Source organism: Palaemon carinicauda, chromosome 21, assembly GCF_036898095.1.
Source record: "Palaemon carinicauda isolate YSFRI2023 chromosome 21, ASM3689809v2, whole genome shotgun sequence".
In the NCBI taxonomy this organism is placed as follows: Eukaryota; Metazoa; Arthropoda; class Malacostraca; order Decapoda; family Palaemonidae; genus Palaemon; species Palaemon carinicauda.
The window spans coordinates 60,042,354-60,056,809 of NC_090745.1; the positions used below are offsets into that span (position 1 = coordinate 60,042,354).

The 14,456-nt window shown below is 39.8% G+C and overlaps 1 protein-coding gene across 1 annotated transcript in view; it reads left to right on the forward strand.

Moving 5' to 3' along the window:
- Uxs (UDP-xylose synthase) overlaps window positions 1-14,456 on the forward strand; it is a 669,676-nt gene that overhangs the window by 615,794 nt on the left and 39,426 nt on the right. The window contains exon 7 of the mRNA XM_068344364.1: window positions 1,038-1,174. Within this exon, the coding sequence (XP_068200465.1) occupies window positions 1,038-1,174 (137 nt within the window). The remainder of the gene's footprint in view (window positions 1-1,037; window positions 1,175-14,456) is intronic.

A 14,456-nucleotide genomic window follows, 5' to 3' on the forward strand; every position in this document is an offset into this window, starting at 1 on the left:
CTTACATTCATGCTCTCAGGTCGTGTGATGCTCTTACCCAACGCGCGACCTGGCTCCCAGTCTCTCAGACCCCACCATCATCATGTCAGGTCGAAAGACAGGGGTAGGTGAATTTAGTTCTCTGCTCTCATTCGAGACCAGGTCTATATCCGGGCAGTTAGCTGTTCACAAGCAGCAAAGGCAGACCTCCCACCAACCAGGGAGTCTTCCTATATTAAATGATTACGAGGTTTGTATATCGCGTCGGAACAAATGGCAATTTTCCTAAATTGTATTTTTCCTAGCTATACAAACCTGTAATCATTTAATATAAATGCCCACCTCTACCACCCCTCTCATGTTCCACATTGAGCCGAAAGCGGGCTGGCGGTGGGAGGGTGCCAGAGCTAAGCTCCGCACCATACCGCCAGCCAACCAATCAGCACAACTGCCTAGTTTTCTTTCTCTTTGGCTGTTTCTGAAGCGAATTCCTATATTAAATGATTACAGGTTTGTATAGCTAGGAAAAATACAATTTAGGACAAATTGTCATTTTGAAATGGTTTGCTAAATGTAATCTAAACCTAGTTAGTAAATTTTAACCATGGTATATTGCTTTTAACTAAATTTATCCTATCTCTTTCCTTCACTGGCATCCTACTTCTAGTAAAATATGGGAGTTCACAATATAAACATCAGGGGTCTTTCATAGAAATAGAGCTTTTGTAATAATAAGATTTCTTATTTCTTTACCCACCCTCCTCTTCACTGCCTTGTGGTGTCTAAACGTTGGGGATAATTTTGACTTTGAAACTGAAGAGACAGGCAGAGACTGGCACATAAGTTACCACATAACACTAGAATGTTCCTTTCTTTTCTAAGGGATGTGTTTATAGAAGGGAAAGAAAATGGGAAAATTTTTTATTTTAAAAATTTCTAAATTTGAAAAATTTTTACGGTTAAAGGTCTATTAAACCAAGCTTCTGAAGAAGCAATATACACGTCATGTAAGAATAGAAGTGAAAAATTATATTATTAAAACTTTTTTTTTTTTTCAGAATTTGCAACTATTATTCACAATATAGTAGAAGGAAATAATAGTACAATTGTTCATAAAGAAGCTATGGAAGATGATCCTCAGAGAAGGAAACCGGATATAACGAGAGCAAACACTATTCTAGGATGGAAGCCTATTGTAAGTATTATTATTATTTGCTAATTTTCCGTTTAAAATTCATTGTAGTTTATCGTAAAATGACACAAAATATCGATTTTTTGTATTACAACCCCATAATTCATATATGCATGTTTAAAATGACACAAAATATTGATTTTTTGTATTACAACCCCATAATTCATATATGCATGTGCATATACAGTACTGTACTATAGGGTATATTTGTCCTCTGCAGTTTCCATTATTTGCCATTACAGTACAGTTTTTGTCTATCAGGCTTATTTCTGATTAGGTTTTATTTCACTCTTATATTTACTTGTGAGATCAAGACTTAATTTAAGGCATGTTAGATGTACCGGTATGTTGCTCTTTCAATGACCATGGGATTGGGAAACATTTGTTCACATCACAGTATTATGATGTTGTCTATAATGGGAGCTTTTTTCTGTAGTGTGGTCCATCTTCCCCATCATGGTCTGCACACCATAAACATCCTTCTTTCCTCTTTAACAGGAGACTCGGGGATTTAAACTACCTCAAAAAACATTGTGTTTAATGAACAAAGTTCTGCTTTTAGGGGCATTCTAGGGACATTGTTTTGTCCTAACCTTATTTTTCGTTTTAACTTTTTTATCATGCATCTGGATAACTGGATGTTTTGATCACACATCTGATTTCTTGTATGATGAGTAGCAAAGGTAGCTTATCCTTTTATCTCTTAGTCCTGTGGTGTTTTTGACTTTCGTGGTTAATGTTCTTTTTTATATTTTGCCTAAAGAAAACACAGGAAGTCTCTTAAAGGAGATTGAGATGCATTCAAAGAATGGATTCTAAGTTGAAAGCTTCTTAATTCAACATAATTAGCCTAGGCATCCAACTCTCAATTCTTAGCTAGTAGGTTGGCCAGGGCACCAGCCACCTGTTGAGATACTACCGCTCGAGAGTTATAGAGTCCTTTGACTGGCCAGACAGTACTACATTGGATCCTTCTCTCTGGTTACGGTTCATTTTCCCTTTGCCTACGCACACACCGAATGGTATGGCCTATTCTTTACATATTCTCTTCTGTCCCCATACACCTGACAACAATGAGATTACCAAACAATTATTCATCACCCAAGGAGTTACTGCACTGTAATTGTTCAGTGGCCACTTTACTCTTGGTAAGGGTAGAAGAGACTTTAGCTAAATTAAGCACCTCTTCTAGGAGGACGACACTCCAAAATCAAACCATTTTTCTCTTGTCTAGAGTAGTGCATAGCCTCTGTATCTTTGGTCTTCCACTGTCTTGGGTTAGAGTTCTCTTGCATGAGGGCACACTCAGACACACTATTCTAGCTCATTTCTCTTCCTCTTGTTTTGTTAAAGTTTTTATATTTTCAATATTAAACTTAGCCGGTGATCATATAAGCTGTCAGCTCTGCTGCCCGACAGAAAAACCTAAGGACAAAATACGCCAGCGATCGCTATACAGGTGGGGGTGTACATCAACTGCGCCATCTGTCGAGCAGGTACTCAAGTACTCCATGTCAACACAGAACCAATTTTCTCTCTGTCGTGCCACTGGCAAGACCTACTAAATACGCTGTTACTAACTGGATTTGTTTTCACAACTATTTGGTGAAGTACACTATTCTAGTTTTGAGCTTTCGCTATGCAGGGGTTTTATCTTCATCTCAAAACTTGAACTCGTTTTGGATAGATTTAATTATGGTGACAAAGAGAGTATGGACTCTCTTTCACTTTTAAATGGCCGACCCTTCCCTTAGACGGAAGTGTGTTTAGGTTTTTAGTAATTTTGCTTAACACGTTATAGATCTATATATTTTATATCTCTCCGCCTTTATTAGGCCTCTTCGATTAACTTTCCATTTATTATAAACATATAAAAATAAATTTTTATGTTTTGTTTATATGCGACCTTTCCTGATAGTAGGCGGTCCTAACTTGGAACCGAAGTTAATCAACGTTGAGCCCGTTATATCGTATTTAGCCTTTAAAGAATTTAAAACTTTTTAAATTTAATGTTTTATGAAAGAATTTCTTTGATAGTCTCGTACTGTTTTCAAAGATGAACTAACGTTTAGTTTTTTAGACTACGCAGTTGTTGACGTTCAGGACGTTCAACATGCGCTCTATCGTTACGATAGAGAGAGAGTGTATCACGGTTTCACTTTGCAGTAAGAGTAAATCGATTCTGACGTTTCGTTCATTCTTTCTTATCTTTAATGGTTTAAATTCTAAATTAAAGGAACTTTTTATTTGGAAAACCTTTCAGTTTTTTCCTTTAGCCAAATAACATGTTTTGACGATATATAATTGGGCTCTTCTCTCAGGTGCGAAATCAAGAGAGAAAGAGAGAGAGAGATAGAGACGGAGGGAGAGAGAGGAGAAAAAACGTTCCGTTCAAGCGGGTAACGTTGTTCTCGTGTTACTCTCCTCCCTAGTCGCTGTTCGGGGAAGAAGGTAAAACGTTTCTAGGGTTTTATTCTTGTCCCCAGGCTATGTGCGGTGAGAGATTGTAAACGTAGTTTATTTGAACTAGTGTTTAGTCTCTTTCCCAGCCACTGAATTCTTTATCTTTATATATGTTTTCTGTTTTTGCTAGTATTAATGAGCTGCATTATACGACTGTTTTCGCAATTACTACCTTTTAATGAAGGGTAGAATTGCGTGTTTCAGGTAGAAATCAGTAAAAGTTTCGATTTCAGTGAAATAAGTGCAAAACAGAAAATCGAAGTGATAAAGTGATATGCGCAAAGTGTTACAGTGTTGCGTCCGAGGGTTCGTCTGTTCGTGCCTGTCGTTCACCTAGTCCGGGACCTCTTGCAAGCTCCCAAGCCCAGGGGAGAAGTAATGTCGAACGACTTATGGGTTCGTCAGGCCTTGATCATCGAACAGACGTTTTTCCCTCCGTGGTTTCGGGCGTATCTACCCAAGATCGCCCCACCCACACAAAGACGAGAGAGCCCATTTACTTCTCGTCTGCGGAAGAGGTTTCTCGTAAGAAACCTTGGACCAAGGTCTCGCAGCTTATTAAGCGCAAGTCGGTCCCTTCCGCGCAAGTCCAACGGCCCAGGTGTAGCCACTGGGTCAGTTCGGACTCGCTGCAGTCTTCCGATGACTGCACACCTCCTAAGAGAGGCAAAGTGGTACCGCAACAGGCAGTAACACCGTCTGTTGCCGCACCTGCTGCTGTAGACCCTAAGTGGTCTTTGCTACAGTCTATGCAGACACAGTTAGCATCTTTTATGCAGGAGTATCGTGCGGAGAAGGTTGACGCTGCACCCGTTAGCCTACAACCAACCACGGTTGTGCGTACAGTAGACGCTGACGCTACCTGCTCCCGCACTCCGCCTGTGAGAGTTCCACCACCCATGCGCAGTGTACCCTGCCAGCCGCACGTTGACGTTCACAGACGCACGCTACCCTCCGTTGACGGTCGCGAGTTACCACAACAACAGGAGGGTGGAGTTAAGTTGCTTTGTTTTGACGCTGTGCGTCAACCTCCGCAACCCACTGTGGTTACCGCTACTCGCCCGCAGCAGACTAGTCAGTCAGGAGTAGAGGCTTTGCTTCCCCACACAGCTATGGTTGTTGCCAACTCACAGACTGTCAAGCAGTTACATGACGTTGCCTTCTGGTCTGCTACTAATGCACCAGTGCTGTATGTCCTCACGCACCTGTTGTGGTTGACAGTTCAGTTTTTGACAGTTCACAGACTGTCAAGCAGTTACATAACGTTGCCTTCTGGTCTGCTGCTAATGCACCAGTGAGACCCTCACTGAGATAACCTACCTTTTATCTGACAAGGTTCCTGTAGATGAGAAAGTGCTGTTCTCCCTCCTACTGATATTCCTTTGAGGACTCTGTCATTTGGAGAGGAGCCTTAAGCTGCTTAGCCTCCTATGGACTTTAATTAAATCATGATGATTTTTTAAGGATCTTCGTCCGGATCTTGTAACTGCTGCTCCTCGTTCGCCTAACGTCAGAACTTACACTAGGCCTAACTACTTCGAAGCCGTTGTTGTTAAGCTAGTGCTCTCTCGCTCTCCTAGAGAGCGTTACGTTGGCTAGGCGACTGGTTTTTGCACCAGGAGGAGTTTTAGGGATACAGCCTTTGATTTCCCTTCTTTTAAACTGGCTTATAGAGCGAGAGTCTGTTAGGACACGAGAGAAGTTCTCGGCTTGGGAGTTCATGCCTCTGCCCAGATAGACTTCTCAATTCTGGTAGACTCGCCCTGGCGCCTAGCCAGGAGACGCTCCAAGTTGTTTACAGGTCAACTTCTCAACTTTTGTCGAGCCTTTGAAGTTTTGCTGTACTATTATGTCACACATAACAAGGCTTCCAGGGATGGTAAATGGTTCCGCCTCAGTCGCTAACCCCGTCTGTTGCCACACCTGCTCCCGTAGACCCTAAATGGGCTTTGCTGCAAGACATGCAGTCCAAGCTTGTGTCCTTGATAGAGGACTTAAATACGGAGAAGAACCTTCTGGCCAACAACCTTCCAACCGGTTGGTTGTGCGCCCTGTTGACGCTGAGGTATGCTACTCGCGTCTGCCAGTTGAGGTGGTTCCTCCACCGATGCGACCCAGTGTGGGTTGCCAGTCGCACGTTGACGTTAAGCGACGCTCGGAGGTGGTTGTTGACGTTCAGTGTGTCACTAGGAAGACGTTCAACAACCAGCAGAGGTGACTTGTTGTGACGCAGTGCGTCAACCTCAGCAACCCGGTAGGGTGTTGACTGCACAACCCAGACAGTGTAGACAGTTTCGGGTTGACGCTTTACTTCCTCGCGCACCCATGGTTGTTGACAGTTCACAGACTGTGCAGCAGTGCCATGATATTGCGTCCGGCTCCGTCACGCATCCACCAGTGCGACCGGATTCAGCGAGTCAGACGTTGCCCACTCCGTTGCCGTTTCCTCATCAGTTTCGGATGAGGAACCCTCTGATGAGGACGTTGCTGAACAAGACGATCAACCCCCAGCCCTGCTATCCATCCAGAAGATGCTGAAGAAGGAACGCTGCCCAGTCAGGCTGTGGATGAGTCTGGTAGGGACACTGTCATCCGTGGATCAATTTGTGTCACTAGGAAGACTACACCTCCGTCCTCTTCTATACCATCTAGCTTTTCACTGGAAAAAGGACAAGACGCTAGAAGCGGTCTCGATCCCGGTTTCCGGAAAGATAAAGTCTGGTTTGACTTGGTGAAAGGACTATATCAACCTTAGAGAGGGTCTTCCCCTGACTGTTCAGACTCCCAACCACGTTCTCTTCTCGGACGCATCGGACGTAGGCTGGGGTGCGACATTAGACGGTAGGGAATGCTCGGGATTATGGAACTCGAGTCAAAGGACAATGCATTTCAACTGCAAGAAGCTACTGGCAGTACGTCTGACCTGGAAAGCTTCAGGTCTCTCCTTCAAGGCAAAGTGGTGGAGGTGAACTCGGACAACACCACGGCTTTGGCGTACATCTCCAAGCAAGGAGGGACCTACTCTCTGACATGGTACGAGATCGCAAGGGACCTCCTCACCTGGTCAAAAGGTCTAGACATTTCACTAGTAACGAGGTTCATCCAAGGCAACTTGAATGTCATGGCAGATTGTCTCAGTCGGAAGGGACAAATAATTCCAACAGAATGGACCCTCCACAAGGATGTATGCAAGAGACTTTGGGCCACCTGGGGCCAGCCAACCATAGATCTCTTCGCAACCTCGATGACCAAGAGGCTCCCAATATTTTGCTCACCAATCCCGGACCCAGCAGCAGTTCATATAGATGCCTTTCTACTAGATTGGTCACATCTAGATCTATATGCATTCCCTCCGTTCAAGATTGTCAACAAGGTACTGCAGAAGTTCGCCTCTCACGAAGGGACAAGGTTGACGCTAGTTGCTTCCCTCTGGCCCGCGAGAGAATGGCTCACCGAGGTACTTCGATGGCTAGTAGACGTTCCCAGAACACTTCCCCTAAGGGTGGACCTTCTACGTCAGCCACGCGTAAAGAAGGTACACCAAGGCCTCCACGCTCTTCGTCTGACTGCCTTCAGACTATCGAAAGACTCTCGAGAGCTAGAGGCTTTTCGAAGGAGGCAACCAGAGCGATTGCTAGAGCAAGGAGAACATCCACCCTTAGAGTCTACCAATCGAAGTGGGAAATCTTCCGAAACTGGTGCAAGTCAGTATCCGTATCCTCGACCAGTACCTCTGTAACTCAAATAGCTGACTTTCTCTTATATCTGAGGAAAGAACGATCTCTTTCAGCTCCCACTATCAAGGGTTACAGAAGCATGTTGGCATCAGTCTTCCGTCACAGAGGCTTAGATCTTTCCAACAATAAAGATCTACAGGACCTCCTTAAGTCTTTTGAGACCACGAAGGAGCGTCGTTTGGTTACACCTGGTTGGAATTTAGACGTGGTACTAAGATTCCTTATGTCAGACAGGTTCGAACCGCTACAATCAGCCTCCCAGAAAGATCTCACCTTTAAGACTCTTTTCCTGATATGCTTAGCCACAGCTAAAAGAGTCAGTGAGATTCATGCCTTCAGCAAGAACATCGGATTCTCATCCGAAACGGCTACATGTTCTACAACTTGGTTTTCTAGCCAAACACGAGCTGCCTTCTCGGCCTTGACCAATATCGTTCGATATTCCAAACTTATCGTATGGTTGGAAATGAACTAGAAAGAGTCTTATGTCCTGTAAGAGCTCTTAAGTTCTATTTAAAAACCTTTACGAGGCCCGTCTGAAGCTTTATGGTGTTCAGTTAAGAATCCATCTTTGCCTATGTCAAAGAATGCTTTATCCTATTTTATCAGACTGTTAATACGAGAAGCTCATTCCCATCTGAGTGAGGAAGACCAAGCTTTGCTGAAGGTAAGGACACACGAAGTTAGAGCTGTCGCAACTTCCGTGGCCTTTAAACAAAATAGATCTCTGCAAAGTATAATCGACGCAACCTATTGGAAAAGCAATTCAGTGTTCGCGTCTTTTTATCTTAAGAATGTCCAGTCTCTTTACGAGAACTGCTACACTCTGGGACCATTCGTAGCAACGAGTGCAGTAGTGGGTGAGGGCTCAACCACTACAATTCCCTAATTCCATAACCTTTTTTTTTAATCTTTCTCTTGAAATGTTTTATTATTGTTTTTGGGTTGTCCGGAAGGCTAAGAAGCCTTTCGCATCCTACTTGATTTGGCGGGTGGTCAAAGTCATTTCTTGAGAAGCGCCTAGATTAGAGGTTTTGATGAGGTCCTTTAGTATGGGTTGCAACCCTTCATACTTCAGCTCCTAGGAGTCGCTCAGCATCCTATGAGGATCGCGAGGCTCAGTAAGGAAGACGTACTTAAAAAGGCAGAGTAATTGTTCAAGTCGACTTCCTTACCAGGTACTTATTTATTTTATGTTTGTTATTTTGAATAACTGCTAAAATGAAATACAAAATACTTAGCTCATAATAATGTCAACATGTAATGCTGGTCTCTACCCACCCCCCTGGGTGTGAATCAGCTTATATGATCACCAGCTAAGTTTAATATTGAAAAATGTTATTTTTATTAATAAAATAAATTTTTGAATATACTTACCCGGTGATCATATATTAAAGGACCCTCCCTTCCTCCCCAATAGAGACCCAGTGGACCGAGGAGAAAATTGGTTCTGTGTTGACATGGAGTACTTGAGTACCTGCTCGACAGATGGCGCAGTTGATGTACACCACCACCTGTATAGCGATCGCTGGCGTATTTTGTCCTTAGGTTTTTCTGTCGGGCAGCAGAGCTGACAGCTTATATGATCACCGGGTAAGTATATTCAAAAATTTATTTTATTAATAAAAATAACATGTTTATATAAGAGATATTTGTTTTAATGTTACCGTTCTTAGAATATTTTATTTTTCCTTGTTTCCTTTCCTCACTGGGCTATTTTCCCTGTTGGAGCCCCTGGGCTTATAGAATTTTGCTTTTCCAACTAGGGTTGTAACTTAGCAATTAATAATGATAATAATAATAATAATAATAATAATAATAATAATAATAATAATACAGTAATAATAATGATAATAATAATAATAATAATAATAATAATAATAATCATATTAGTACATAATGAAATATTTTTTGAAATTTATTGATTTGTGATTTTTGTACATATTTCCATTATTTGTGTTTAAAATTCTTACGTAGGGATGTACTTTAGTTTAACTGGCACTAACACATTACACCTCTATTATTTAGACTAATTCCAAGGGGTGTGCAGACAATTAGTAGGATTATTTAAAGCCAGGCTGTAACAGTAGCTTGAAAAGCAAAATGCTACAAGCTCTAGTGCCTCATTAGAGAAAGTTGCTTAGTTTGGAAAAAGAAATGAGTTAAGAAACTTTGAAAGAGAAATTAAGTTTTTATGATAATATAAGTGTGACTATAGAGATAGGACCGTAGTAATGCGAGGCTTTTGAAAATGAAGAATAAAGAGGAAGGTATAAAGAAAAGGATAAGAAAAAGGGAAACCTGTTGATAAACCACCAGTCATCCTTGACTCTTCTATTAAGCCTCCCTGTCAACAATTTTGCTCAAGTGTTCCCTCAAGCAATGTAATTATAACCCATGATGATTAAATGCCATGATGCAGAGGCTATGGCACTATCTAGGTAAAAAACATTGGTTTGAGATCTAAGTTTCCTTGAAGAGTTGTTTACCAAGGTTGTTAATTCTCTTCTACCCTTACCATGTGGGCAATAGTCACAAAATAGTTACAATAGCCATCAACTTGAGGAGGAGTCTTAAGATTTAGTATGCATAGTGTTATCAGATGTGAAAGAAAAGTTCTATATTTTTTCAAGTTTCTAATTGTCCATTATTCTCAAGCAACAAAAAAATTGAATTATTAGGTGTCAGAGGAATAATGCAGTGTATATTTCACGAGTAACAGGTAACCTCTCATAATGGTGCTGGAAAATCGGTGGTGTATCTGTAGTACTGTATTTGATATTTGCAGTTACAGTAAAAAGTTCAAATAATATACAGTAAGCTAAGAAGATTTTTCACTTACAGTAGGCCCTGTATATTCAGAGGGGCTATGTACAGAGATACCATGAAAATCCAAATTTTTGTGAATATAAGCTATCCCAATAACAAGAACTTTCACCGCCCTCACCAAGTCACCACTGTGCGAGTGTCAACTCACTGCCTCATAATAAACTTCAAAATGTCAGTGATTGATAAGATAAGTATATTCTGCATACATGATGGAATTCAAAGACTTTCATTGCCTCGTTAAATACCATATACAGTATAGTCAACATTGCGATTTTTGCCACCATTTACGGGATAGCAAACCAAACCTTAATTTCTTACTTATGCACTTATTTCTGTGCAAGATAATGAATGTTGAACATGCATATATTCTTACATATCATGTATATTGCCATATGCATTTATGTTTATTAAATGCTTAAGAAAAAAATTTACCCCTGGAATCAAAGAATGCGTTAGGAACACATCAGAAAACCCCCCACGTTACAAGGAGTTACATGGATGATGGGCTAGTTCTAAAATAATATGGTTTCATTTCATATTTATTGGAAATCTATCTGCCAAATGGTGGAAGGTATTGTTTGAATGCCAATCTTTTTTGTGAATTAGTATTGATGAAGCTTATAATGATGTTTCCTCAAGATTGACAGAATTAGAAATGGCAAATTGATAAAAGGCTAAGCAAATTCTTCATATAATGTACTGTAATATATTATATATCACAAGTAAATAAAAGTTTTCTTTGATTACTTGAAGGGTATTTCCAAATTTCCTTACTTATGGAATAATCATGAATAATGGTTTTCCCCTTATTCATTTAATATCCTTTTCTTCGTTAGTGTTGCCTCATTTACAATAATTAAAGTATAAAATTAGTTATATAATACTTGATATCAAGCAATTTATTACTTTGGTTTGAAAAAAAGATGATGTATATACTAAGGTTATGTGATACCAAGAATATTCTTTGTTAGTAATAAAAAATCAAACAAAATTGTCTCATATTATTTTTTTAATAAACAATGTAAACACCTTACCATACTTCAGTTGATTTATTTTTATAGCACTGCTATTACACAAATGGATTCCCACTTCACTATTAAATGAGGGTTAGAGAAGCAAAGCAGATCATTGGAAATTGTAACAATCGTGAATGACCGGAAGTGCACGATTGATGCTGCATGAAGTCATGAATAAACAAAAAACATTACTTACACAAATGTCAAGGCAAGACAGTGTCTGTAAGTTGATAGTGTGCCTGGAAATGTAATGTGGAGTGAGCAGTGAGAAACCAGGAACCGTACTCTTTCTTCAGAAGTGACCTTAACACCATTTCACTGATGGTACAGTTGAGTAAATTTTTCACATTTGAATCACGTTTTAAAGTACAGTAGTTTGTACTTTGCACTTCATTAAATCACACTTAATCCAATTTTCCTGTTTTCACAGTTTATTTTATGCAACCTGCAATATATGATATACTTCCTCTTGAGTATTCAGGTACAATACACTATTTTTACTGGGAGACAGAGCAAGGGCACAGAATATCTCTCCTGTGTACATCAACCATGCAAATTCTTTACTCAACAAGAGGTAGAGAACCTTGTTGAGATCAGCTTCATTAAACTATGACTTAATTTACTGTTCCTCATTTTCAGCTTACACCTTGTTTTGAGGAACCAAGGTGTCAGTAGGCACTCTCTATCCCTTGAAGTGTGTAGCCTTACAAATTTCTAGTTTCCAATTAACTCGACATATCTTTCGTCACTTCATATGCTCTTGGATCACCCTCTCCTGTGCAGACAATGAATATGGCTCATTTCCTAGATTCTCTATCGGAAAGAAAAATTAATTTCCTTGTCTTGATACAGGACTTATAGATGAACCAAACCTCAACTACCGAGAAGTGATGAGCTTTCCAGGCATCATGGCCTTTTATAAAATTCATTTCTCATTCTTACTTCAAATATGATATCTCCAATTACACTGTCTTTGGCTTGTAATTCAACTCTTACATCTTTTTTTCAATATAGACTGAGTACTATATTGGTGGAATGGCAAATATCACTATACATTTTTCAGATGTCACACAAATGATGGAAAGCAACCTAAGAGGAACTAAACTTTCATGGACTTGTGATAAAAGTAAAGTAGTACAGTATTTGACTGTATATCAACTTCCTGGAATATTTTGCAGTTTTCAGGAGTAGAACCAGCATAAGCAGAGATAATAACTCACTACTATAACACGAGATAAAGAAGTACAAGATCTAAGTTCCTCTTTCTCTTGCCTCAGAAACTCAGAATATCTTGGTTTGTCCTAGGGGAAACGGATGTCATATTAGATCAACAGAGCTGGAATATATCAGTTCCTTTCTTATCGTTTCCTTAGAGTATTTATTTTTATTTTTTTTTTTTTTTTTTGCATTCAAGTCTCTCATACATTTCTTCCTAGAAAGGAAAAAGAAAATTGGTTGACAAAGTAAATATATAAACAATGAGCATAAAGACAAGATGAAAAAATAAAGGAACCTATTAGCATTGTGAAAAATTCTCCTAACTGTTGCCGTGCCCGCATTCGCACTAAATATTATCCAAGTAAGCCGGTTATTCTTGCTACAGGTGGTAGTCCTTCAGATGCTTCATCTAATGTGAAAATTGAGAGCCGCAGAGCTATAAATGTCATGAGAGATGAACTTGAGAACTCTGATGCAATAGTGTTTACACACGAAGGATTTTATCAAGTATCCCAAGGAGCAACAATGTTCTTGAAGGGTATCACAGTGCAATCATCTGTTACTTCGATACACCCTAATCTATGGAAATTGTGTGGGGGCTTGGTTAAGGAAGAAACTGTGACACAAACAAAAATTACCCATATTAGGCACGAAGCCTCGGCAAAGAAAAAGAAAAATTACGAAGAACTTATGAAAAGGAAGACTTTTTAAAAACTTTGATATGTGTTTCTCATAACCATTCCTTTGAGTTTATATTGTATTTAACCTTTTATTTCGCTCTCTGTACTTGGGTATTTATTACTGTACTCATACTTTAATAATTTCCTTAAATCATTATCTTTAATTGCAGAGAAAGCTAACAACTCATAATGAAACAATCAGTGCATCAATCATAACATCAAAATGTATCTGTAGGTCGGAGGGTGTAATTTAGAGTAGATTTTACGGGTTTCCCATAGAAATATTCTTTCCCCTGCTTTAGGGCCGGTGTATCAATAATCTTATCTTATAAATCGCATTAAGAGAACCTCCCAACCGTGCACTAGATGATCTAGACTCGGACATGTTTCATAAGATCACCCGGTCTTTGCTTTGCATAGATTATCTCCACCCATTCCCATTGTATCTTGATCTCTGAATAAGGTGCCTGAGTTTTTGGCTAAGTTAAGTGATTCCTCCATCTCCTTTAAAGAACCTTCTCAAATCACCTTTAAGCAGCAACTCCTTCATACTTATACATACTGTAACAACAAAATACTGTTGTTTCAGTCTAACAACACTTGCTGATACTGTAGTGTACATTACTATTATTATTATTATTATTATTATTATTATTATTATTATTATTATTACTTGCTAAGCTACAACCCTAGTTAGAACAGCAGGATGCTATAAGCCCAGGGGCTCCAACAGGGAAAATAGCCCAGTGAGGAAAGGAAATAAGGAAAAATAAAATAATTTAAGAAGAGTAGCCATATCAAAATAAATGTCGCCTATATAAACTATATAAACTTTAACAAAACAAGAGGAAGAGAAATTAAGTAGAATAGTGTGCCCGAATGTACCCTCAAGCAAGAGAACTCTAACCCAAGACAGTGGAAGACCATGGTACAGAGGCTATGGCACTACCCAAGACTAGAGAACAATGGTTTGAATTTGGAGTGTTCTTCTCCTAGAAGAGCTGCTTACCATAGCTAAAGAGTCTCTTCTACCCTTACCAAGAGGAAAGTAGCCACTGAACATTACAGTGTAGTAGTTAACCCCTTGGGTGAAGAAGAATTGTTTGGTAATCTCAGGGTAGTCAAGTGTATGAGGACAGAGAAGAATCTGTAAAGAATAGGCCAGACTATTTGGTGTATGTGTAGACAAAGGGAAAGAACCGTAACCAGAGAGAAGGATCCACTGTAGTACTGTCTGACCAGTCAAAGGACCCCATAACTCTCTAGCAGTAATATCTCAATGGGTGGCTGGTGCCATGGCTAACCTACTACCTAGTAATATATGTATAGTACTATCATTACA